At 51.4% G+C, this 26396-nt stretch overlaps 1 protein-coding gene across 4 annotated transcripts in view; it reads right to left on the bottom strand.

Annotated features, from left to right (window-relative positions):
* Window positions 1–5431: 5431 nt before the first annotated feature.
* Window positions 5432–26396, bottom strand: part of SLC29A3 (solute carrier family 29 member 3) — a 41449-nt gene continuing 20484 nt past the window's right edge. For 3 of the 4 annotated variants that reach the window (XM_032470183.1, XM_032470181.1, XM_032470184.1), the window contains 3 exons: window positions 15966–16192; window positions 10873–11035; window positions 5432–6812 (listed from right to left, as the gene is read on the bottom strand). In XM_032470183.1, coding sequence (XP_032326074.1) covers window positions 6161–6812; window positions 10873–11035; window positions 15966–16192 — 1042 coding nt within the window. In that variant the 3' untranslated portion in view covers window positions 5432–6160. Of the gene's footprint in view, window positions 6813–10872; window positions 11036–15965; window positions 16193–23108; window positions 23192–26396 lie in introns of all 4 variants that reach the window. The other variant, XM_032470182.1, reaches the window with a different exon arrangement.

Below are 26396 nucleotides of genomic sequence, written 5' to 3' on the forward strand. Positions count from 1 at the left end.
GCCCCATGGTTCCGGGGCATCCTGGAGAGGATACACTCAAGGTGTCTGACCTGTAAACTCCACCCAGTGAAACTCCCGCCTCTGTCACATCTCTGTAAGCCCTACCTTTGGCTTGATAAGCTTCTGGTTCAAGTGTCTATAAAGATTGCAGCCTTGGTTACCGAAGACCAGTGACCCCGCACCAAACCCTACAGCCACACTGAGGGCAGACTGGGTGAACACTGTCACACACACCTAACATGTTAATCCAGCCTCCTGAAAGGCTGTATGTGTCAGACCCCACCCCGCCAACCCAACATGTGGCCCGCGGCTCCTTACAGCCTCAAACCACTTACATTGAAAGTGCCCTCTGAATCTTCTAAGGCAGCAGGGTGGAGAGGAGAGAAGACAGGCTTCTGCCAACCCGGGTCTGATTCCCAATTCAGCCTCTCGCAGACTTAACCTGAGTCTCAGTTTCCTCCTCTGTGAAATGGGATGCCAGTCCCACCTGGCAGGGTTATTGTACGTGGGCACAGCCCGTCCATTGCAGGGACTCGGTAATCAGCACCTCCTTTACTGTGATGCAGACCCCGCCTTCATCCTGCTACAGAGGCTCATAACCAGGCCAGCACCTTGCAGGGCATTCTTGTTAGAATCATAGTCTCTGACACCTCAGACAGAAGCAGGACCTCATCCAATGAGTGCTCTTCCAAGGTTAAAGGCACCACCACCACCCCCCGCCCTGGGATAGGACAGAGTGTCATCCCATGGGCAACGAACACCTTTCTATCTGCCTCCATCAAAAGGTGGTAGGTGAGGAGAGAAGGAAAGCACCTGGACCTTAAAGTCAGACCCAGCGGCCACAGCTGGAATCTTTACAGAACTCTGCACTTAACTGATACCCTCTTACTCCTATTCATAAACCCACCTGCATCCTAGAGCAGACCCCAGACTCCCAAACCACCTTCATCTCCCCTGGTTGCTTCCTTCTTCCTCCTTTCTCCCTTTCCCTTCCCCTCCCTTATTTCCCTTTTTTATAACATCACTGGGTGAGCAGCATGATGAAGCCACATTCCTGGGGAAGGTCCTCCAAGCAGACTCTGTTGGCCCCGACTGTGGGCAGCACTTCAGGCGGGGGAGGAGCCAGGCAGTTGGGACACGGGGCAAGCCCGGCATCAAGTGAGGAAGGCAAACAAGGGCAGTGGGTTAGTACTGACAGTTTAGAGTCAGGTAAACAGGAAGCCTTCCAGGAGGAGGTGATTGTGACTGATTACACACCAGGCTTAACTCTCAGTGATTTCCATGCATTACCAGTTACCACTTAGTGTACACAACAACTGGAGACGAGGTCAGGACTATAGTCATCCCTGTGGTCAGTTGAGAGAAAGAAGTCAGGCTGAACTTGCCTGTGGTCATGCAGGTAGGAGGTGGTGAGGACTCAAACCTAGGCAGTCTGACTCTAGAGCACAGATGCCTGGAAACATTTTGGACACAACCAGTTTCTAAAGGGCTTCTGAATACCTGGTCACATGTTCATGATGAAGACAGAATAGGTGTTGGGGTGTCCATTTTTCCAGCTGAGGCTTAGAAAAAAGTGAAGTGGTTTGCCCAAAGGTCAAAGCTAGGGGCAGAGCTTGGTCTGGGGTCTCGGGTTTCCAGCTTTCTGCCCCCTGCACCCTGCCTGCCCAGGTCAGGTGTGTCTGGGTAGGTCCCAGGCAGAGATCTGCACACCAAACAGCAGGCATCAGAATTGGAGGTGCTGGCCCAGATGGGCATTGGGCCTGGGGGCCAGGCAAGGTGGGTACCTGCTATGGGGAAGGAGAAGGGCTTTGCAGCAGACTGTCCAGGCAACAGCAAAGAGTGGGAAGAAACACACTGGTTGAGGATCTGCTATATGCCAGGTACTTTGACCTACAATACTGGGGCTAATTAATCCTTACAACAGCTGAGAGTCTTCTCATTTTAGATGTGAGAAGGTGTCAGCAATATTGGGCCAAAGTGACCCAGCTGGGAGGTGGCAAAACCAGAATTCTAGCCTCTGCTGAGTATCAGAATCCTATGACTGACTACTCTTCGTCCCCAAGCTGCAGACTCCGAGCTCTCTTTAACTTTCGGTCAAGGGCAGGAACTGTTCTGAGTGGGGTACACTGGGTCAGCTGGCTGGGGTCCGGTGAAGCAGAGAGCATGGCCGTCTTCGTTGCTCTCCGCTGGGGTCAAGCCCATGGCAGCCTGAAGCTGAGGTCGTCCTCTCAGCTGATGCTGCCCTCGCACCTCCCGTGTGGCTGTGGCTGTGGCCGTGACCGTGGCTGCAGCATGGGCAAGAGCAGAGGGTGTGCACTGTGCCCTTGAATGACCCTGCTACAGACACTGTGAGCCCGGCGTGGCTCTGCATCTGTGGGCTGGGAAGTGGGCATGACTGAGTGGGCCAGGTGCGTCATGGGCACAGCAGAGTCACAATCCCTGGCCCTATCATCCCTGTTACAGATGAGGAAATAAGCTCAGCACAGTGGGGGTTGTGTGACTCCCACAGCCAGGTGGGGCTGGGAGCAAGCTTCCTGACCCCCAACTGTGTTCAGCGTCCTACCACCCTGAGTCCAAAGACAAGCCCATCAGCAGCAGTCATGCTGGGGTGACCTCAGCAGCGGGGGCTGGGGACTGACATGGACTGGACAGGGCAGGCCTGGAAGCAGCCCAAGATCCTGTGCCCAACAAGGCGTGGGCAGAGTGGTGAGCCTGACGTGGCCCAGGGTCTGGATCCGTATGGGCCCCATCCAGCAGGGGCTCCGGGCAGCTGCACCGGTCAGATCAACTAGGCCAGGGCCAGTGCCAGGGTTCTGCGCAATTACATCTACTCAGAACAACACTCCAGCCAGTCCATGAATGAGGAATAGAGACAACAGACCAAGGAAAGTGAAGGTTCAACGTGGGAACACGAGGGCAGGGTGGGCGAGGACCCCTGAGTTTAGGAAGACCTAGGTTTCTTATCTAGGGCACTTAGTAGCTGAGTGATCTTGGGTAAGCTACTTAACCTCTCTGAGCCTCACTGTGTTCATCTACAGATGGGGGAATGATGCTAGTATAGTAAAGCATCTGGCACAGGGAGCATTAGGCCATGAGTCTAGGTAGCTGAGGGAGAGGCTGCCAGGGACCCTGGGTCTGTGGCCAGGTGACTAGTCCTGGCCTTCATCAGCTAGTGGGGCTGAAATTCCTTGTGAGAGCCTGCCAGGATCAAAGCTGGAACTGGGCTGACCACAGCCAGTAGGTGGAGGGCAGCAGTGACTCAGGCCCCAGGCGTAAATGGCACTGACAGAGCTGCCACCAAGGAGGTGGTGCTGGTAAAGTAGACACTAGATGCTTTCACTCAGGAAGCACACAGGGACAAGATGAACACGGGCTTTACATGTAACCTCCACTGGAATAAAATCATCTTTCAACTGACTTCTGGCCTTCTCTCTTCTACCTCACGTTCTCTATTAAAGCACTCCATGGTCTCAGAAGCCAGGGTCCTGCCCTGACCTCCTCTCACATCATGTCCAAGATGATTAGGGGGCCCTGAAATTTCCTGGGAGCATTGGGCTGAAGACAGCAGGATAAAGGTTACTTGCTAATAATACCCACCCTTGCTTCAAGCCTCCTCATGTCCCCATGCATGTGGGAACTGGTCACCCATTAGTTAAAAGAGTCACCTCATTTGGCTGCCTCTGGCTCTCTTTGTTGAATTACAGGAGGAAAATGAAAATGTGTATGGTCTGGAAATATGTAAGAGTATGCATTTAAAATTGCTGCTTGGGATTAAATCAGAGAACTATTAGACAAAGAACAACCTCTCCCACTAATAAATACCCTTCTGTTTAACAAGTTTTGTTCACACCCTAAATCATGTGCGCTAGTTCCATAAGCCTGCTGCGGTCACGTGAGACTTGAGACCCAGAGCAGCCAAGCCTTAGGAGCTGCTATTACAGTGACTGGGGGACAACGATACCTGAACTCCACTGTCTGCACCTCTGCCTGGGGATGTACTTTTATTTTCCTCCCTCTCTCCCTGAGAAGGAACAGTCCTTTGTGAAATGCCTGCACTAAAGTGAGCAACAAAGGACAATGGGCGAAAGCCTGGATCATCCTCCCCCGGACCAAGCAGCCAGCCCCTCCTCTGGTGGTGCAGCTGGCACTGAGTCTGCCATCTCCTCAGCTTCCCCCAGTGCTGCATCGTCACGGCTGGCCACCCTCTTCCCTCCACACTAATTTCAAATCATTTCAAGGGCACCTCTTCTTCTACTTCTGAAAGCCATCCCCCTTGAGCCGAGCATACGAGGCCCCCACTTCTCCTCCCGTTAGCTCTAGGGTGGTCCCCATCTCCAAGCTCGGAGACTGATGTTTTACCTTAAAACAGATACGCCACCCATTTGTAAGACACCTGAGGTTGCGATGAGTCACCAGCCAGCCAGATGGCCCAAATGATCAACAGCGTTGAAGGCAGTGAAAAAAACCAAGGGGGAGATTCAGCTTTCTGCAAGGGGAGGGGAGAGGGGAGAGGAGAGGGGAGAATTTATTTTTAACATTAAAAAAAAAATTTTTTTTTTTTAAGTATCAAGTTTCAGAAAACCTTTCAAGGGTGTCCTTTTCAATTCTCTGGCCAAAGAGAGCGAGTGTATACTGGGCTGAGACGGTGGGGAACATACACTTCTGCCACTGGGCAGGTTACTGACTGCTTCCTGGTTTAATCAGCTGTTGGCAGGACACCACGGAGCCAGCGCCCATGCGCTTCAGAGCAGGAGCCAGTTGATTTATGACTCTCAGGGTTGCCACTTCTCAGGGGCAAGATCTGTGCTTTCTGCCGGACTCTTGAGAAAGAACCTCTGGTCTGATGTAGTTCCTTTCTCCCTGATTCCCACGTCAGCCTGCACCCCTCCACTCCAAGGAGCAGCCTTGCAGAACCTTCAAGGAACCTTAAAATATATATATTACTGCCCATATCAGGTGATCACGAGTGTGTGGGGGGGCTCTAAACCTGAGGGTTGCCTTTTCAAACAACAGCTTCAAAATACTCAACTACCCAGAACAAACCAGGGCAGAGTAACACCTAATTCTGTTGAGCAAACCTTCAGAGCTCTACTGATGTTCATAAACCAACCTATGAAAGGGAAGGGGCTGACGGCCCCCGATGGACACCTCTGCCCCTCCAGTCCACTCTCCATCCTCCGCCTGCTCCTTGGCTGTCGTTCAGTCCACAGGGACTTGGAGGAGATGGAAGAGAGGGAGGGAATATGCCTCCTGCAGGTCACGGCAGCCTGGACGTGCCCCTCCTTCAGGCCTGGGGTAGACTGGCCTTACTATTTCTGGGATATAACACACACCCCTTAGGGTTCCTACACCCACTCTTCAAATATCCTTAAATTACCCAATTTGAGTATGCCATTTCCTGCCAAGACCCTAATACAGCCACCAATAAGGCTTTCATTAAATACCCAGGTATTTATTAGGCCTCTGAACCAGTGGCCTCGACATGTAAACATGGACGTTAAACCCAGCCCTGACCCAGACCATAGACCACTTTAAGGATCCCTGTTTGAAACCAGGCCTGACATGCTTGGCCCCTGGTACCACAGGGAGGCCCTCTGGAGCCCGTCTAGATAATCGAGGGTCCCTGGAAGGCCTGCCATCCCAGGGTTCCCAGTCTGGCTGGTGGAAAGCAGGGGTCTGCACAGGCTTGGGTCTTAGGACCCCCTCTGTAGGGAGGGCTAAGGAGTCTCACATCTTGCCATCAGCTGGAAGGAGTGAGGCTGGGAGAAGACAAAGAGCCTGCAGAGGGTCTTGGTACTCGTCCTATAACAACTCAGAGCTGAACACTGGCAGCACAGTTCCCAAGAGGGAATAACCACAGGCAGAATGTAATCATCATCAAGGAGCTTTCTGTTGGTGTAACTTGTAACTGTGTCTTATTCGGGCGTCTTTTGGTCCTCAAACGTCTCAGGACGTTGGTAAAGTGTCTGGAGTGCTGGCCTGGCCAGCACATGGCGCAGGTACCAGCTCCTGGGAACAATGAGGCCTGGGTATGCTCTGCTCTCTGCAGAGCCCAACTCCAGGCTTCCCACAGGCTGCCTGAGCCCTCCCGGCACTTCCTCCCTGTCTCGCCCAGGCTCCCAGGCATTGTGTGGCACCGAGGTCCAGTCATCGCCCTCTCCTAGATGAGGTGCACAAGCAGAGTAGAGCAGGCTGAGCCGAGCACCAAGCCCAAGCACAGGTAAAAGGTCATCACCACCCCCGTGGCCTCGGCCAGCTCCCTGGGCACGATCTTGGGCCCGTAGATGAGAGCCAGGGTACTAAGGTAGCCGTTGCTGAGCCCCAGCAGGGAGGTAAAGAGCACTGGGTACACATCAGACTGGAAGACCACTGTCTGCAAGTGGACGCGGGGCTGGTAGTTGCAGAATATGAAGAGGGGGACGAGGCCAGTCCGGAGGAGCACGAGCCCTGGGAGCACCTTGCTTTTGGGTCCTGGCACCTGGATCCAGGCTGTGATCTGCCGGCCGCATAGGTCGGCAAAGTTGTACAGGAGGAAGGTGGTGAGGGGGACGAAGAACTTGGTGGTCCACGGCGAGCCTGAGCCCTTGTTGAGGGACTCGATGTTGGTGGAGATGGCAGGGAAGACGAGGCTGGTAATGAAGAGGAGGTAGATGATGCAGAAGCCCAGGCCGGCCGTCTTCTTCAGGATGGGGCGGAGAGGTGGTGTTGGGGAGTCACTGGATCCCGGGACCACCAAAGGGGGGTTGGCAGAATCCTGGGGCATCTGCTCGTCACCAGAAAACACAGCCGGCCAAACAGGCCTCATGTAGTACCTGCAGGGGAGAGGCTAGTGGTCAGAGGGCCTGGAAAGCAGGGTCCCTTGGGATTTCCAGGGACAAGGTGGGGGGGATCTTCAGGTCCAGCAGGTAAAGCCTAAACTCCCGATGGCCCACAGTCCTGGGATGCCTCAGATGACACATGTGCGGCAGGGCAGCCAGAGGGAGGCCCACACTGTCCCTGGCCTGCCTGTCCTGGTGCAGCCTGGAAGGCTGGACTCCAGTGCATTGTCCTGTGGTGGTGGCCGTGCCACGAGCAGGGACAGAGGAAACCAGCACTGGTCACTGCATGGCGTGCCTGGGCTCCAGTCTTGGCTCACTTATTTACTTATTTTTGTTAGGTTCTTTTTGGGGGGGGAGGGGGTGGAGATAAAGTAGCATTTATTTTTTAAATTATCAGAGTAATTTAAAATCTTAAATTATAAAAGTAACACATGCTTGATGTGATGAACCCAAATAATGCAGAAGAGGAATGACATAGGTAAATAAGAATTCTCACCCCCTACCTCTGGCCTCATTCCTTAGAGGCACTGACCATTAAAAGTCTGGTGCCGGGGGAGGGTATAGCTCAGTGGTAGAGTGTGTACTTAGCATGCATGAGGTCCTGGGTTCAATCTCCAGTACCTCCATTAAACAAACAAACAAACAAACCTAATCACCACCACCTCCTGCCAAAAAAAGTCTTATGTATATTGCTCCATGCATGTGCAAACACCACACACACAGTTACATTTCTTAAGCAAAAGTGGGATCAAACTATATATATACACTATAAGACTTTTTCCAACCATGTAATTCCTAAGTATATAACTAACATATATAAATACATTACATAACTACCTAAATACATGCATAGCTATTATACATACATGCATACAGACAACTGCCTAAAGAACCGTATCTTGTGGCCATCCTTTCACCCGGAGACACATGGCTCTCTGTCTCTACACTGCAGGGTATGTCACTGTATGGATATACAATGTAACTGCTCCCCTAATGATGGACATTTAGGTTAGCTCCAGTTTTTCTCTACTACAAATAATGGTGCAATGACTATCCCTATACACAAATTCTTGCACACCTATGCTAGTATTCCAGTAGAGCAGATTTCTAGAACTGCTAGATCACATGGTTTGTACTTTACAATTTTTGATAGATATTGATAAACTGCTCTACAGTAGGTAGAACCAATTTATCTCTGCTCTGTACCACCTACCCACCCTAACTAAAGTAACCTGACCCTTCAATCTCCATGAAGGGAGCTGTTTCTTTCAAAGAACTGGCCATAATTTATAATCATTGTGTTAGGTGACTGGTTTATCATCTGTCTCCTTCAACAGAGGACAGCTCCTTGGGGCAAGGACATGTTTAGCTGTTTTCAGCTAAATCTCCAGTCACGGAATAACCCTCCAAAACATAATTGTTGAAAGAGCTGATAAGCCTATACAAGTGTCTCTTCCCCAATATCCTCAACACTGAATATGATCAGCTTTTTTCAATTTCTGCTACTCTGACCAAAGTTGAAAAGCCTGGATCTCTGCCTTGCTGTGTGACCTGAGCCTTGGGCGCCTAAAAACCAGGAGACGTAAGCTAACTGTATTAACATACTTCAAGCAGAAGACTTGACGTGGGGAGGGAGAGAACTGTAGGTAGGTGATATCAGTTCTGGTTTCAGCCCTACTTCTGCCTCTCCCTGTGACCTTAAGCATGGTACTCCTCTCTTAGGGCCTCAGTTTCCTCCTCTATAAAATGGAGGGGTTCTGTAGCTGTAAGCTTCTAAGAACCCTGCCAGTCCTCCCATCCTAAAAGCCTACAGATTGCTAACATGTGACTCAGTGGGAGGATTCCTCCCCAGTATTACTTTTCCATGTGATGCTGAGCTGGGCCTTGAACCTTCCCCATCACTATTTAAGGAAAGGACTATCTTACTTCCCTTTCTGCTCGGCATTAGGTTCTTGCCTTAGACTGCCCTGAGGAAGCTCCCCACCAAGTTCCTCTGGTCGAAGCTCTTCCTCATAAGTTCTTCCACATCTAACTGTCCCATCTCACCCTACTGTAGTCAGCAGCCTCCAAAACTACATGAGGCTCAGTTTGTCCTGAGTGGGCTGGGGAAGCCCAGTCTAGCCCTCCTGGGTGCAGCACCTGTGGCTACCTTTTCAGTAAGATTTAGTATGAGCAGCTCTGGGAGCACAGCTGCAAAGCTCCGTCCTCAGATGAGTCTCTGTAAACCCAGAAATCTTGACCAAGGTGTTACTCAACAAAGAAATAGAAACTTCCATGGGCTGGCAGAGCCCTGGGTGTTCTCTCTCTCACATGCTCATCTGGAAAGGATTCTGGCCTGCTCAATGAGACCAAAAGCTAGGGTGAACCTGTTCTGGTTTTAGCAGTGAAAGCCCCTCAGTCCCAGGCAAACAAGGAAGGTTGGCCACCCCACCAGAAAGAGCTTGTGTGAGGCTCTCTGAAACAGGACACAGGGAAACAACAGAAGTGCTGGGAACCTTCTGCCTACTGTTTATTCAGTGACTCAGAATAATTTAATCAACATTGACACGGTGCCAGGCAGTATCTGGGGTGGGGTGGGGGGACCGTGAATCACAGGGACATTATCCTGCAGCACAACTGGGCAGTTTCTGATGACAGCCCTGAAGGGGCAGGGGAGGGGACAGGCAGGCGCGTGGGTCTGTAGCCACCTTGGTAGTGGGAACACGGTATCATCACTCCGTCCCCTTTTATCCCCCCAAGGTCACGGAGGCCAGCTGAAGTTACAACAATCCTCTAACTGGGGAGAGCAACCTGCCCCAGCAGAGTTGGGGTTCTGGTGAAGGCAGGGGACTCGGGATTAACAAGGCAACTCTCACAGGAACAGGAGGAATGAGTGGTGAGGAAGGACCTGGCTGTCGCAAGCCAGGGATGCAGCATGATGCAGTGGAAACAGCACTGGGTTCCAACGCCTGCCTATGACTCAGCAGGTGAGCAACCTGGGCATATCTGTTAATGCTCCAAAGCCTCAGTTTCCTCATCGATAAAATGGGAAAATACAGTAAAAACTGCACAAGATTGTCATACAGCTTAAGTGAAAAAAATGTACGCATCAACTGCTTAGCTCAGTGCCAACACACCAAACAAGCCCCCGTGGGGTGGGCAGAGCCAGGACCCGCTGGCACACATGGGACCACAGGCCAATCACCAGGCCTTCTCTGTCTCAGTTTCTTCACCTGCAAAATGGGGGAGATAATGCCTGCCTTTCCCACATCAAATAAGACAATGGATATGAACAGGCACTGAAAAGAATAACATGCAAGAACAAGTCAAGGGTTGTTTTTTCAAGAGCAGGAGGAAGCAAGAAAGAAAAAGGAGGAAGCAAGAAAGAAAAAGGAGGAAGCAAGAAAGAAAAAGGAGGAAGGAGAGAGAGAAAACAGGAGAGAGGCTAAGGCAAGAGATCCTGCAGGGTAGAGAGAGGCCCCGAGAGACAGGAGTTAAAAACCCAAGTTTGGAGTTGGGCTCAAATCCTGATTCTGCTGTGGATGGGCTGTGGGACTCAGGCAAGTATGTCAACCTCTCTGAGCTGGGTTTTCTCGCAAGTGGTGGGAAGTCATGACAAGTCACAGTGCTGCCCCTGACAAGGAACAGGTGTGTAAGCTTTAAAAGAGCGACATCCCCTCAGGCTGGGCTGAGCGCAGAGCAAGGAACTACTACTCACCATTATGGGGCCTCAGGTCCTACCTCGGCCACCTGCCCTCTGTCATGGAAAACATGCAGACCCCAGTCGCTTGGGGCTGCGGCACAAAGCCCACTTCTCACACCCACCAGCCCAGCCAACCTGCTGGGCGACTACCAGGAGCCAGGCACAGCCTGAGGCAGGGGTACAGCAGATACAGCAGCAAACAAAATGCACAGTTTCTGCCCTCAGGGGGAATCACCTTCCAGCAGGGAGATGGCAGCAAACCAGGAAACAAACACGACCTCTAATTAGAGGCCAGAAGACCGCGCGTAGATGGTATAAAGGTACAGCTTCCACAGAACGCGAGGGACGGGGACAGCGAGCGGCGGGCCTCACCTGGCGTACTCCAGCCGCGGCAGCAGCAGGTAGAGCCCGACGCAGAGCGCCAGGAAGACGTCCGCCGTCAGGAAGAAGGCCAGGGCGCTGTCCGTCACGTCGCTGGACGCCGCCAGGTCCAGCAGCGAGGCCACGGCGCTGACGGTGCCCCCCATGGCTCCTCCTGCGGAGAGCGTGGGACACCACACGCGGTCAGGCCGGGGCCGGCCTCCCTAGTCTCAGGCCTGCCCTCTCTGCTCGGGCTTCACAGAACCAAAATAAAAGTTCTCCATGCTGAGAAAAACGCCGCAGGCCTCACAGCACCCTGAGGCCTTGGCAGACACCGAGTGGTCCGGCAGCCCTGAGCTTTCTGACCCGACAAGGGTGTCCCGAGCCCAGCTCCTCCCTGTTGGGCTGGCAAGAGGCTGCTGCCTGAGGCGGCAAGTGGCCTCCAAGGTTCCAACTGCTTCCGGGTTTCACCTCTGACCCTTGACCTTCCATCTCTCTTTACTGCCCCCTGGTGGGTCAGGCATTTTAGATTCCAGGGCCAGACATCTCAGAGGGGCTTTCCCTGCTCTCAGCCCGAACCACCCACCACCTACCGTGGAAAGAGGCTCAGGGCCTGTCCTAGCATGGCCCTGCCGCTGCCTCCGAGCGAGGCTGGCGATCCGGGGTGTCCTTCCCAGCTAGAAACCCCTGTGCTGTCCACCCAGGAGCTCGCGGAGCTTACCTTGTACCCCACAGCAGATGTGGCACCGTACCCATGTGCACGCACGTGCACACACCCAGACTCACACACATACACATGCTCATATACTCACACAGCATGCTATCACACACTCTTATACAAGTTCACATGCTTGCACACATACCCTATCACACACACATACACTACCACACACTCTCACACATACACATACTCATATATGCTCACACCACGCTATCGTACACTCTTGCATCCATACACACGCTCCCATGCATGCAACTGTCCCACCACATGGCATGTGTTCTTCTGCCAATGGCTTTGACACGTGGCCCATGTGACACCACACCTTTCTCTGCTACTTAATAGAGGAGGCAGCACAACCTAGCCGAGCGGACCCATGGGGCCAGGAGCCAAACAGATGTACATCTGACACCTGACTCTGCCACTTGCTCTTGTGACCTGGGGGCTAATGTGACTTCTTGGGACCACAGTTTGCTCATCAATAAATTTGGGACAATGACACCTGCCTGGCGTAGCTGCTTTCAGGACTGAGATGATGTTCAGAAAGGGCCCAGCACATAGTGGGCATTCAACAAATGCTAGCTGCTTTTTTTTTTTTTAATGAGAACCTACCTTTTATTCCACATATAAAAGCTGGTTTCTGGAGCTGGGTAGGGAAAGGGCTTTGGCATGGCCCTACCTCCGTGTGGGGATAAAGGGCTAGATTCTGGTGACAAGGCCTTTCTCCAGGTGAGAATGAAAAGTCCTGTCCCTCCAGTCCCAAATTACGGGTTAGGAGCAATGATGAAGGGCAATTCCTGGTGAGGTGTCAATCAGCTTGGGGCATGCTCTTCCAGGCAAGTTCTAAGATGCCATATTGGATGATGCCCTTAGGGAGCATGGCACACACACTGTTCTGTCCTGGGAGGGACACCGCCTCCTGGACCTCCACAGGACTTTTAGGGGTGTGGGAGCCACCACAAAACAAGTGGTAGAGCAACTGCTCCCCAGGAACTAGCTCCATGGCCTTTAGTTCCTCTTTGTAAATGATCTCTTGGGATTGGGGTGCCGGCCCCCTTCTTTGCCACAATCACACAGTCACTTCTGGGAAGCAGAGCTGTCTTTCTTCTCTGTTGAACCCTGACAACTGTGGGTAGTCAAGTGGTGCTGGCCTTGAGTCAAAGCTTACACATGGTACACATGTGAGCAGATCATTACTCCTCTCTGCCTCTGTTTATCTTCCTGGAAGATGGGGCTAACACTTGTCCTATCCCCTCTCCCCATGAGACTGTAATGGGATGGAAATGGAGACAGTGAGCGGAAAAAAACACTGAATATGTGGAAAGTCCACTGGGATCAACACAGTAAGTGCCTGGTGAATACAGGGTTAGTTGGCTGCATGGATGGATTTGCCTGCATTAGAGGATCAGGATATTGATTTTCCAAGAGGTAAGAAGGCCACTGACTGCAAACAGCAAACTGGTCCATGGGGGTATGAACTGCTTTGTCATTGCGTGGCAGCTCTGACCAGGCACCACTTTTCTGCCCAGTGTTGCTGGAGCAGAAGGCGGAGAGGGACAGTTCAGGCCCTCGCCCACCATGAAGCCCCTCCTCACTGCCTCACCCACACTCTGCCCGACATCTCTGTGGCTCTGCAGGGAACGGCCCATGGCCCTTTGCTCCCCAATCTTCTCCATATGAGTTCTATTAGCCTGGGTGGGACTGGAGGTTGGGATTTGAAGGGAGGGCAAAGATATGAAAGTTAGCATAGTGATTAAGAACATAGACCCTAGAATCAAAACATCTGAGGCCAATCCTGGCTTTTGCACTTCTAGCTGTGTGACCTTCAGCAAGTCACTTAACCTCTCTGTGCCTCCATTTCCTCATCTGTACAATGGGGATGTTAAGACCAACCTCCTAGGGCTGATACGAAGATTAAAAGGATCATTACATGTAAAGTAGAATAGTGCTTGGCACTGAGAAGTGCCATATAAATCTTCTCAGATTCCCAATGAGGTGTTTGGATATTTCTGTCCTTCCTACATCAAAGCAGCAACAACAGGGTAAACCCTTTGCCAAGAGGGTGCCAACTTCTGAGAAGCTGTAATCCCCACCTGGGTGTTTTGTAAGAACTGCAGTTAAACTCAGTAAGACATTCCCCCGCTGCCCCAGGGAAGAGATCTTAGCATCACTGCCTATTGATTTTCCTCTCTCTCTTCCCAACTTGTAGAGAATTTACAATATTATCATCAACAACAAACCAGGCCTCCGGGAGCTCATCCTTCATGACTCCCTACTTTTATCTCATCAGTTATGGAAATATATGCAAATAAGGGGCTTAAAAAAACACCAGTACAAAACAAATGAATTGTTCCTCAGATGCCTCCACACACAGAATTCACAGATGGGCTCCTCTGGACAGAAAACAACGGGGGTTGGTGGGTGTCGCTGGGGCCAGTGGGAGATCAAGGCACCTCGGATCTTCCAGGGTGGTGGGCACCCACTGGGGACTGCACTCACTGATGACGAGGGCTTAGGACCCAGGGTAATTAACACTGAAGTGTGAGGACTAGATTTCTCCACTTTTTCAAAAATGGACTTTCTTAAAGTCACAGAAGTCTCCTCTGGAAGATTCGAGGGAGGCCAGATGAACGTGAAGGGCCCCTTGCCAACATAAACGGTGTGTTTGGTCACTGACTCCTGGAGAGGTAGCCAGCAAGGTTGTTATACTGAAAAATACATCCTCCAGCAGGATGGAGGGAGATGAGGGGAAAGAACTTCTCTCTGAGATCAGGGTAACAGAGGAGATTAAATCCAATGTTTGGTGGCCACTTCCCTCAGCCTAGGCATGCCCTTCTTGAAGCTTTGCTAGGGGCATGTGGATTGTACTCAGGAAACTTAGCAATGAGTCCACTTTTATTTTATTTTAGGCCCAAAGGTTTTCTCCTAGGATATAGCCAGAAGCCCAATCTTATATCAAAAATGTCAAACAGATTTGAGCTCAAATCTGAACTCTGCTCTGTTGATAATAACTGTCTCCAGGGCTATGCTGAGAAGGATTTAGAAGCTTAGGAGGAAAGATACAGATCAATTAGTGATGTCTGGCACTGCTGTGGGAATGGGGAGGGGATATACACTTTTAGTGTTTGTCATCCCTGTCACATACTACTTTTCATTAGCAATTAATGGGCACAGAGCAGATTCTTTGCAAAATTCTTCTCAAGTGGGCAAATGCTTACAGCACTCCTGCACACAACACAGATATGCAGAGACACTGAACAGAGCAGCTGAGTCTTTTTTTAAGGGGTGGTGGTCTCCTGGGAAAGCCCAGATTCTTACTGACCAGCTCGCTTTTATCTTGTTGAGACATCTGTGTCAGAGAACAGAACTGCTAAGGTCAAGACAACAGACAGGTTAGCATTAAAATTTCAGTTAAAGGAGCTGACCCAAGTCACACATCGGCACCCCCATAAAATGCCAAAGTTCAGGGTAATGGAGGAGTTTATTACTAGGCTATCAGCTCCTGGGAGGCTGAGTCTTGTCATCTTTGAATCTCCAACACATAGTTGATCTTCTATAAAATTAGAGAGGAAGAAAAGACAGAAAGCAGAAGAGGGGAAAGAAGGAGAAAAGAAGAGGGACAAGGTCAGGGAAAGGAAAAATAAAGAGAAGGGGAGGGGACAGGAGAAAGGTGGGGGGGGAGGGGAGGAAAGAGAGGAACACTGGTTCAGGAAATGCACTTGGTAGGCAGATTGTATTTTCCAAAAGCAGCTGTAGCTACGTGTCCCCTCCCACCTGCTCTTTTCACAGTATGATTTTCATACCCACCCACTGAGACGTGGTGGTCTGTGTTTTCTCTCCTTGAATCCAGGTGGACTTACAACTATAGTGGAAGTGACCCTAAATGTCTTTCACAGCTAAGTCATCAAAGGAAATAATGCTTCTGCCTGGGTCTCTTGGGATGCTGGTTCTTGCGACCCAGACACCATGCCATGGGGAAGCCCAAGTGGCCATGGTGAGGTCCACATGGAGAGGAACCTGGGCCCCAGCCCCACCCCTGGCTAAGTTTCCAGCCAACAGCCCACACCCCCTTTCCAGCCAGGTGAGCATGCCATCTTGAAAGTGGGTCCTCCAGCCCTAGGTGAGCTATCCTGACAGACACCTCGTGGAGCAGAGGAGAACTGGCCCCGCCAACTCCAGTAAACTGCAGATTTGTGAGCAAAAGAAATGACTGTTACTTTTCTAAGCCACTAAGTATTGGGGTGCTTTGCTACACAATAATTGATCAGGGAGACACGCCTAACACTCATTTTCTTTTCTGGAAGGGCTACCACATGCTCACCTCTGTCTCCTTTCAATGACTCCAAGGTGGACAGACCTGATAAGCTGTCTGGACCCCAGCTCTCACCTGATATCAGAGCCTGGGAATTCCTCATAGGGAAGGAGCCAGTCATGCCGAAGACACTGCTACTGAAGATGATGGAGGTGCCACTGAGGATCGCCATGCAGATGATGGTGACAGCAAAGAAGCTGTGGGTCCAGGAGGAGGTGTCCACCTTCACCAGCACAGTCATCACCACGAAGATGGCCAGCATGACAGTCAGCGAGGCCAGCACACGGACATGAATTGGAACCCTAAAGTGAGGATACTGGAAGTGGTTAGAGACTCCCTTGGGCATCATGCCAGGCCGGGGTTGGTGAACATTCTTAAGTGATGCAGGTGTGCTCAGTAGCTGGGACCGTCCACTATGCAGTCAGGAGGCCTGGGGCTGAATCCTGCCTTCTGAGCTCTCAGGCTGTGTGGCCTTGGATAAGCAACTCAATCACTCTGGTTTCAGCCTCTACATCTGTACAACAGAAAGGAGAATCTATCTCCCTGAAGGGGTGGTTGTGAGGGTCTCCGGAGGGGAGGATATAGAGCCAGGGAGCAGTGCTCAGCTCAGGGCAAATGCTGTTGGATGCTGCTTCTTTCCATCTTGCTGTAAGGTTCAAAGACAGGACATGAGGGTTCTTGAGGCAAGACCCCTGGTTCTCCTGCCACAGGGCTGAGCTCCCACTGGCTTTGTCTAGTGTTAAACAGAGCAACCACCCACTGGGCCTCCTTCCCCCCAGACTCAGCAGTAGGGGGAGGAGAGGAGGGAGAACGGAAGAAAGTCATCGCCCTGTCGTCACTGTTACCACAGCACACACTCAGACAGCACTTAATTTGTGCCAAGTACTCTTCTAAGTGTTTTCTAAATGCTAACTCATTGAACTCTCACACCAGCTCTACAAAATAGGTATTCTTACCTATCCCACATATATAGATAAGGAAACCGGGCTCAGGGAGGCTAAGGAACTTGCTCAAGGTCAGTCAGCTGTGAACCCAGGAGGTCTGACTGCAGTCTGTGTTCTCAGAGTGACAGTCTACTCCCTCCCCTGGAATGAAAGAAATCTAGGTGGTCCAGAACAGGAGGCCAGGGCAGAAGGATGCCCCTGTGATGGTCTCAATTGTCATGGACAGCAGCTGATGCTAAGCTCGTGCAGCCCAAAGCCAGCCCCCAATCCCTACTCCACTTCTGCATGTGCGTACACCCCTCCCAGCCCCCAACCCGCCAAGACACTGACTGCAGGCAGAAGCAGGGAAGCCTGGCTCTCTGAGAAACTGAATTTTTATTCCAGGGAGAGAGAACATCATTTGAAGGGGCTGTTTAAATCATCAGATTAGACTAAGCTTTAAACCGGATTGGATGTTTTGTTAAGTTTCCTGCTAACCAGTGGGTGAGGGCTAGGAGAAAAGCCAGATTAGTTATATACACACTTCCTTTGGATGAAAAGGAAAGACCTGAAAGGTAGAAAGAAATAATAGGTACATAAATAGGTGCGAAATGATGAGCATGAAAGGCAAGAAAGAATTTTTTTGAAGTGCTTTTGTGGCCCCAGGCTATTTGAGTTTCCTTCCAATCCTTGGCTGAAGGGAGAGCCAGTGCTGCCTCTGCTTTGTCAGGGGTAGAAGGAAGCCCAAGTGAAGGGATAGTTCAAGGTTGTGGTGTGAGTCCGTGGGGAGCTGGGATGTGGACCCAGGTCTGCTGAGCCCCAGCGCATGGCTGTCTGCTAACACGCCTCCTCTCTGGTGTGTTTATTCCACAAATGGATGGCCAAACTACTGTGTGTCCAGCACTGTGCTGGACACCTGGGACACAGGACATCTGGAACACAGGACAGATGAACAAGTATTTTGTTCCAGTGTGCAAAGTGCTCCATCAGCAGGGCCACAGCACATCCTGGACATATTTGAGGGGCACAAAACCCACCCTGAGCATCTCATAGGCTTTTTGGAGGCGATACTTAAGCTGTAGTGTAAGATGTGTCTGGATCTAAGTGCACATATCTTGTGAGAGAGAGCGTAGCACATTCAGGGAATTGAAATGGACTCTGGCTGCAGGTGAGATTGGAGTGGAGGAGGCTGGACAGACACAGAGCCCTGCCCTGGAGGGCCTTGTCCACCTGGTAAACGCCAAGACTTGATGCTCAGGGTGAGGTGTGGAGTGGGCATGCAGTCTTTGTCTACCAGCATCCCGCCCCTCAGGAGCACTCCTTCCATGCCAAGTTGTCCTGCGGAGGTGGCCAGTCATATTGTCCACACCAATCCAGCCACAAATGAGGGCACGTGGCCCAGTCTGGGGTGATCAGAGTGTCCCACGCCACTGGCCACTGGACTGGATTAGGGATTAGCATGTGACCCAGGCAGGGTCGTCCCTGGACTCAAAGGTGGAGAGAAGCTGGCAATCTGCTATGACTGTGTCGGGGGCTGCTGGTCACCAGCTGGCCAGCTGCATGGGGAGAGGCCACATTAGGGATGAAGCCAGGCAGATGCACACAGAGCCCAGGGAGAGTGGGTGAGGAGAGCCCTGGGGAATGTTTGCACTCCCCTAGATCCAATTATGAAGGCAGGCCTGACTTTAACTTTCCAGGGAAAGAATGAGAATATCCTTTTTGTGTCTCTTTTACTTGTTACCAAGAGTGCCACTCAACACAAAGAGGCACATCAGGGTTTCCAGGTAGGGAGTGACATGGTCGGAAACTCCACCTCCGGGCTATGGGTGCCCTGCCCACATGCCCTCCCCTCTTACCAGGAAGCAGGCTGCAAGTGACGGGTAATCAATACTTCCCAAGAGCAGCGTTCAACCAATGCTGGGGAAGTGGGTGGATAAATACCCAGCTCCATCCTCCTTGGGTGTGTGTTCCACATTGGCAGCCAGAGTTCTGGGCAGGTGAAGCTGGGCCACCTTCTGTGGGAGCTGGCTTGATAATGCATCCTTTATTGGCTGCCATTCCTTCTTGGTCTCCCCACTCTCCTACCTTGGCCTCCCAAATAAACTACTTGCACTTGAATTCTTGTTCCAGGGTCTGTTTCTGAGGAACTTCACAGCAAGACATAACTTCCTAGGGTCTGCAGGGGCCTCAGCCTGGGCAGGAGCTGGTGGGCAGCCAGGTGGAGCACCTAGACCCCAGGGGGACCAGAGTATCGATTTTAAGTGCACACCAGGTGCCCTGGAGGCTGGTAGTCAGGCCTTACCTCTGATGCTCTAGGTGATCCTATACACTCAAGCCTATCATACAGTGCCCCCCACTCTCCCAGCTGCTGGAGCTTCCCCACGCACCCCAAAGATAAGAGCCACAGGGGCTCAGAGACTGAGTCAGGATGTAGAAGCCCTGCCAACCCTGCCACCAATTCACTGTGTGACCCCAAGCAAATATTTGACCTTTCTCAATCTCAGTTCCTCATCCTGAAAAAGAAGCAGTGGGACAAGAGAATGTTCAGGTCTCTTCCAGTTTATGAGTCTAAATCTGAAAAAATTCAAGTGGAGAGAGAGCCTGGGAACAAATGCCCCAAAATTCTAGCAGTTCCTCAGGGCAAGAAAAAGGTTGAGGACAGACTAGGAGACATGAGAAGCACCGTGAGGACAGGGCCCTGTCTCGTTCCCACCCCCAGGGCTGGCACAGGGCCTGGCAGGTACCTGTTAAGTATCTGCTGGACACACAAATTGACAAGCAAGGGGTATCAGCAGTGCACGCTGGGCCTCAACCTCCCTGTCAGCTCTCTGCCTCTTGCCCCCCTCAGCATGGCAGGGCGACAGCTGTAAACATCAGCAGAGATTCCAGCCAGCCTTGGGAATGGCCTCTGCCTCTCACCACCTCCTCACAGAAGCAGTGCAGAAAAAGGCCACCCCAGGAAGGTGGCTGGCATCATGGAAGCTCCCCTATGCCTGTCACGAAAAGGTAAATAGTTGCTCGAACAGGAAAGCTGCCGTGGCGAGAGCTGGGGGGCTTCTTACCCAGGCACCCCCAAGACGGGGAGATGAGGGCTGAGTGGGAGAGGAGGAGGTAAACACCCAATGCATTACAAAAGCAACGCAGTGCCCCACTCTGCCTCTGCTTCCCCATGAGGTCCCGCACCTGCACAGGTCTCCTCTTTGCCTGCTAATTAGCAGCTGCAGAACCCATTCTTGGCTGGAGCCTCTGAGCATGGGCTCCAGGCCCTCAAGGATCTTGCCTGGGGCTATTTTCAATGCTAGTGAAGCTTTATGAAATGTGCCCATCCAAGCCCGTCTCACATCCACTGATGGGGGTACACTGCCTTACTCTCTGCCTCTCCCATCTGAGCGGCAACAGTGACCCAGGGGGTGGTAACACTGTTGCAATTTTAGGGAAAGTCTAGACAAGTGCTACCCTGGGGTTGGTGGTTCTGCTCAGGGACAAGGGATAGCGGGGGATGGCTGAGGTGACAGGATGCTGGGGCAGGTCACAGTGACATGAGATTCTTGGAGAGGGCTGCCAGCTGTACTCAGGCTGTCAGCTCCCTCCCCACACTCCACTCATGAGGGCTCAGGACCCCAGGGGACTGATTTCTTCATAAGTCTCCAAAATGTAAATCCTCCTCATAAGTATTTATGATGCTACAGATTTAACATAATAAAACACTTGGCGATTATGGATGAGCCAGTTAGAGAAAGCCAGGGTTCTCCGGGAGAGGAGAAAAGGAGACATTTCAATCTCACACGTTAAATAAAAAACAATTTAGCCCCAGGCCATCTTCCCACAGCCCAGAAACAGACTGGGAGCATTTTCCACATTGCCCTCGCCCCTCTCCTGGGGCGGGGAAAGGGCTAGGGCAGGCCCTGGGGTGGGGTGGGCTGGACCCTTCTGGAGGATGCCCTGTCATGCTGAGCCCTCAGAGACAGCTCCCAGCCATCCTTGGGAGGGCAGCTGCCGGATGGCCCACAGTCCCCACTGTAGACAGACCCAGACCTTCTTAACCACCTCTTTCTTTCCAGTACCCTAAAGCCAGGGCAGAGACGGGCTCTCACTTGTAGGGTCTGAGGCAAGGCTCTGGCTACAGGGAAGGACTGGGCAAAGCTGGAGAACTGAGGGGCAGGTGGCCCAGAGGTTCTAAGCACAGATGTAGGAGGAGAAGGGTCTCAGCTCCAATCCTGGCTCCACCCTCTTAATGGCTACATGACCTTGGACAGGTCACCTCTGTCAGCCTGATTTCCTAACAGTAAAACAGAAGAATAAATTTCCTGCTCTAGCCTGCTAGACGATTAAAGGAGAATACCTCCAAGGCCTACGAGTCCTCAGAGTGCTAATTGCTATGATTAGAGATTATTCAGCCAGAGCCTTGAGGCTGAGCCTTCCCTGCCACTGCTGATCCCCAGTCCCCACTGGCTCCTGTCCCGCTGGACCTCATGACTGCAGAGGGGGCAGTGCTGGGTAAGACCCCAGCAGGGTCGCCCTTTACTGGCCCTGTGGTCCTGGGACATTGCCTAACTTGCGCTTGGAAAACAGGTAACCTCACAGCCTCCCTCCTGGGTTGCTGTGCATCCTAAGTGGTATAATCAGGGGCTCACCAGGCGTTACCCCTTTGTTACACCACAGTGACTCCAGATGTAGAAGGAGGCAGGAGCTCTCATGTATGTGAGCCTGCGCTATCTCAGCTGGACAAACCCCCGTCCCACGGCCAGCAGAGCAAGTGGACAGAGGACCATGAGAGGGGCCTGCGGAGGAGAGAGAGCCATGAGAGGCCAAGTGGCTGCACACTGCCGTGGCTCTGACACTTCTTCCTCATCCTCCTCCTCTTGCAGCCCCTTCCTTTCCTCATGCCTTCTCATCCAAGTCAGTGCCAGGGGCTCTGCTCTGCCCTCAGGGGCTGGCAGTGCTGAGGGAACCCCGGGCCCTGCTCCATTCCCCACCTCCTTCTAGGCGTGGCCTCTGGAGGCTGCAGCTCCTGAGTGCGGGGGCAGGCAGGGACAGGTGTGAGCAAAGAGGCAGCTGGCTTACGGCCCCCAGGTTATAAGACCACTCTTCCTCTTGCTCTTCCAGCCTGCACTTTGGTTTTAAGAGGTATGCAAATTCTTTGACATTCCTTCCGTTGGAAGGTGGAGTCTATGTCCCCTTGAAACTGAGTGGCTTGGGGACTGCCTTGGCAGAAGGGACAGGGAGTGACTGCAGAGACTAGGTTCCAAAAGCCTTGTAGCTTCTGCCTTGCTCTCTTGGAGAACCTGCTCTTCAGCCACAATATGAAAAGTCCTACTACCTGAGGCCAAACTGTGAGAGATCAAGGGGAAAGGAAGAGACTGAGACAGACAGAGACAGGTGCCCTGCAGAGGCCTGGCAGCTCTGGCCTTAACTGTCTGTAGCCGCATGAGAGGCATCCAGCCAGAGTAGCCAGCTGAGCCCACTGACTCCCAGAAGCATGAGAGATTTTGAGTATTGTTAGTGTTTTACGCCACTGTGCTTTGGGATCATTTTTGTGCAACAACAGATAATTACAATAACCCTATAACATAGTATGTTTGGAAAGACTGGTCTACTCAGGCTTAGCACACATGAGGCACACGTGCTGCCCTCTCTCCTTCTGGACTCAGAGCAGACATCACTAATCAATCACAGCACACTCCCTGAGGCCAGACTTGCTTTAGAATCCTGTTCAAGCAGAGATGCAGGCAGTCACTGCAAACTGAGCAGAGTTGGGTAAAACAGGTTTGCCACCAATGACCCAAGGTTTCAGTAGGCTCTGCCCAAGAAATGCCCAGGTTTCTGAGTCATAACGGTTATCAGCTGATGATAGCTTAGGAGAAAAGCAGGCAAAGCAGCCCAGGCTGTTACCCCTGTAAACCTAAGGGGAGGAGGGCGTTAGTCACCCAGTGGGGTTGAATGGCCACGAGCCGTCTCCTAAATCATTCCTTCTTTCACAGTGCATCCAGATGGAGGCTCTCTCCTAGCCCCTCACAAATCCAGTGTCAGAAGTCACCCACTGATCCCCTTGTGAGTGATCGACTCATAAGCTGGGTTGCCAGCTCAGCACTGAGCATGAGGTGACCTGTCCCATACAGTGAGAGCCAGAGTGGTGGGGTGCCAGGCTCTTAACTTCTGACTGCTTTCAGAAAGCCTTGCCTAATTCCGTGGCCACATTTAAGTCGGCAGAAGAGAAACAGCCATGGACCAAGGGGGAGCAGATAAGGCTGGAGGTGAAGGTCGGGGGCCTGGGAGAGGGAGGAAGGTGGCCTACCTGTTGACAAGCAGGAAGTTCACAACCAGGCACAGCACGGAGGGGACAGTGGAGGCAACAGCCAGGTAGCTCTCAAAGTAGTTCTGCAGGCACAGAAGTGAGGAGGCTGTTGAGGTTACTTGGGATGGAGGGGATGGGCCCCGTGTGAGAGCAGAGACAGGGCCCCCGCTGGTGGGGCTTCTCCCCACTGTCTTCAGATACCTGCAAGTGACGGGTAAGTCTACCCCGAGACAGCATAGTCTCATCCCATCTCCAACCCAAGACCACTCACTCAGCCACTCAACAGACAGACATCAGCATGAGCTGTGCTGAGTGCTGGGGACATAAGGAAGGACAGGACATTGTCCCTGCCCTAATGCTCTGCAGCCCATGCTCCCACCCAGCCTACCTGCCACACCCACAATGAGGCAATGGGGACAGGATTCAACGTGTGTTTACAAAGAAAAATTTTGCCCTATCAGTCCTCTTGGCCCACTATCAAATTTGAGAGTTATCCATATGGGTTTGGTTATGACTCACCCACATTCTCACAACAATCTATAGTCTTGCAACCAAGTGAGGCCTCTTAGAAATACACCAGGCCCTGATTTCTGCAGGGAAACTCTGTTCCAACTCTGGGTTTGCTCCCTCAACAGGGCTGCTACCCAAGGTCAAAGCCATTTTGGGAAGTGGCTCCTAGACTGGCCAAGATGAGGAAAATGGGTATTTTCCTGGAAGTAACTCAGGGGTATTATAGACAAAGAGTGCATGAGACCAGAGACAAGAGGAAGAATTCCTGATTATAACGTGCTGGAATTTATAGCTCAAGAAGCTGTGTGGCAACTGTATACATTTTTCAAAACTCAGGAAACTGTCCACTCATTAGGTGAATTTCACTAAGTGTACCTTATCCCTCAATATACCTGTCGTACAAAAAAACCAAAACATTGGAAAGGGCTCACATATTTTGGCTTTGGTCCTCGTATGTCAAACCATGAACCCCAAGTTGGAAATGACGATGGGTTCTAAGCCATGAAAACAGCTCACACGTTTTAAGCATTTACTGTGCGCAAGTACAAGGGCTTTATATGAATGATATTCTTTCCTCTAAAAAATAAAGGAGCTGTGAGTATTCTACTCTGGAAAGCTTACAAAATTGAACTTAACTGGGGAAATATTTTGAGTACAAATGTGCCAAGTGCAAAGAACAATGTATGCAAAAATCTTGCCAATGTGCAGAGAGCTCTGGCAATTGTAGGGATCTCGACAAAGTATAAGGCACGCTTCTTCCCTGTTAAGAACAGGGTGTCCCGTTGGGAGTGTGAGATAGAGTGTGAAGAGTTTTTAACGCCTCAAAACACCATAGGAAGAGCTGTCAGAATTCTGTGGGTTTTGTGCCAAATCAGAGGTAGGAGCAGTGAGTTCTAAGGGAGTTCCGGGTAAGGGAGTGGGACGAGGGGGCTGGGTCCTGGAGAGAGTGGGAATGCAGATAGGTTTGGGGAGAAGAGCCCAGAGTGGGTGGGATTTGTATCAGACCTTGAAACAGAGGGTGAGATCTCTCCTTTCTGGGAGAGTCTGATTGCAATGTGGAAGCCAAGAAAGAAAGATGTCATAATGGGCCCCTTCTAGTCTGAAGCACAGACCGTTCCATGGTCCCTTTTTAAGTCCGCAGAGTGCTTTGTGGTCTTTGAAATCCCCACCCTGAATATAAGGTCATGGTGGCCCTGCAATTAAAATGATAATCACAGTTCGTGTGGTCCATCAACCATGAGCCTTAGAAATAGCCTTTCTCCTTTGAGGTACCACCTCATTGTTCCTGCCCTGATGGGCTCAGTAGAGCCTGGACTGGTCCGAGGCACTCAGTCAATTATGTCTTGACACAGTGGCTGGGCATACGTGAGGCCAGGCAGGCGCTGGGTGGGCGAAAGCAATGGAAAAAGGCCCCAAGGAAGGGATGGCTGCAGGTGGAGGCTCGGACTGTCCTAAATCCCAGCTCCTGAGGACAGCCTTCCTTCAGTGGCTGTTCATCCTGTGGCAAGTCTATGATTGGCCATAACATGGGATGGAGAAGCTCTGTCTGTGTTTTTTTCAAGCAGGCTCAGGTTCCCTGAACATTTTAGGAATAGGGATTTTCTAGGCAATTAAATGTTCTGGTTTATTGATATTTAAGTAGAAAATGTTCCTTTTAATGTTGGAAAGCTTTGTAAATATTGACAACAGGATAAGGCGAGGACTCCCTGTTGACCAAGCGCATCTCTCTGCTTTACAAGGAATATTTGGGGAGCAGAATGGACTTGACCCTGAGCCATCCTTTTACTGGTTCAGCTTGGGGAGCTGCAGATGGTGATGTAGGCAGACTCAGCATATCCCATGGAGCTTTCTTTTTTTTTAACCTTAATTCCTGATATAAAAATGTGGTGGTTTTCACTTATTTGCTGCTTTTGCCTAAGTAGAGTTCTAGCAAAATAAAGAGTGATGGGCAGGCTCCTAGGGTGGCCCCCAGGATCTCAGCCTCCTGTGTTCGTGCCCTGGTATGATTCTCCTGCTGAGTGTGGGTGGGATCTGCCTGTGACTTGCCTCTAACCAAGAGAACACAGCAGAAGGGACAGGACTGTGTTACATGAGACGGTGGCACCCATCTTGCTAGGCTCTCTTTTTCCTGCATTGATGGCTTGCAGGAAGAGGCAGGTGGCCAGGCTGAGGAACCCCACCTGGCAGAGACTGCAGGTGACCCCTAGTTGCTGAGACTGGTTTCTGGTCAACACCCAGCAAGAAACTGAAGCCCTTAGTCCTACAACTGCAAGGAACGGAATTCTGCCAACAAACCAAGTATGCCTGGAAGTGATCCTTCTCCAGTGAGACTGCAGCCCTGCCTAACTCTTTACTGCAGCCACCGAGACCCTGAGCCGAGAGCCCAGTTAAGCTGTGCCCGGACTCCCGGTCTACAGACACTGAGATAATACATGTGTGTTGCTTTAAGCCAGTAAGTGTGTTGTTTTAAGCCAGTAAGTGTGCTGTATTTCGTTATGCAGCAATAGATTCCTAGTTAGTGAGGGTTTGGGATAGTTGAGTTCCTATTAACCAGGGTTTTTCTGAATATTGCAGCCTTCCTATTGTAATTTCAATTCAGTTTGTTGATGAAAGTTGGGACAGCTGACCATAAGTTCATTCAACTTCCTGACAGACATGAAGACCACTGTGCCTGCCCGCGCAGAGAACGAAGATTATGCTTGCTGACCGCATCAGCCCCCTGAGCCTTTCCTCTCCAAATCCTTTGCTGAAATTAGGATCATTTTTGTAAGCAGCATG

The sequence above is a fragment of the Camelus ferus genome, chromosome 29 (assembly GCF_009834535.1).
Source record: "Camelus ferus isolate YT-003-E chromosome 29, BCGSAC_Cfer_1.0, whole genome shotgun sequence".
Lineage (NCBI taxonomy): Eukaryota > Metazoa > Chordata > Mammalia > Artiodactyla > Camelidae > Camelus > Camelus ferus.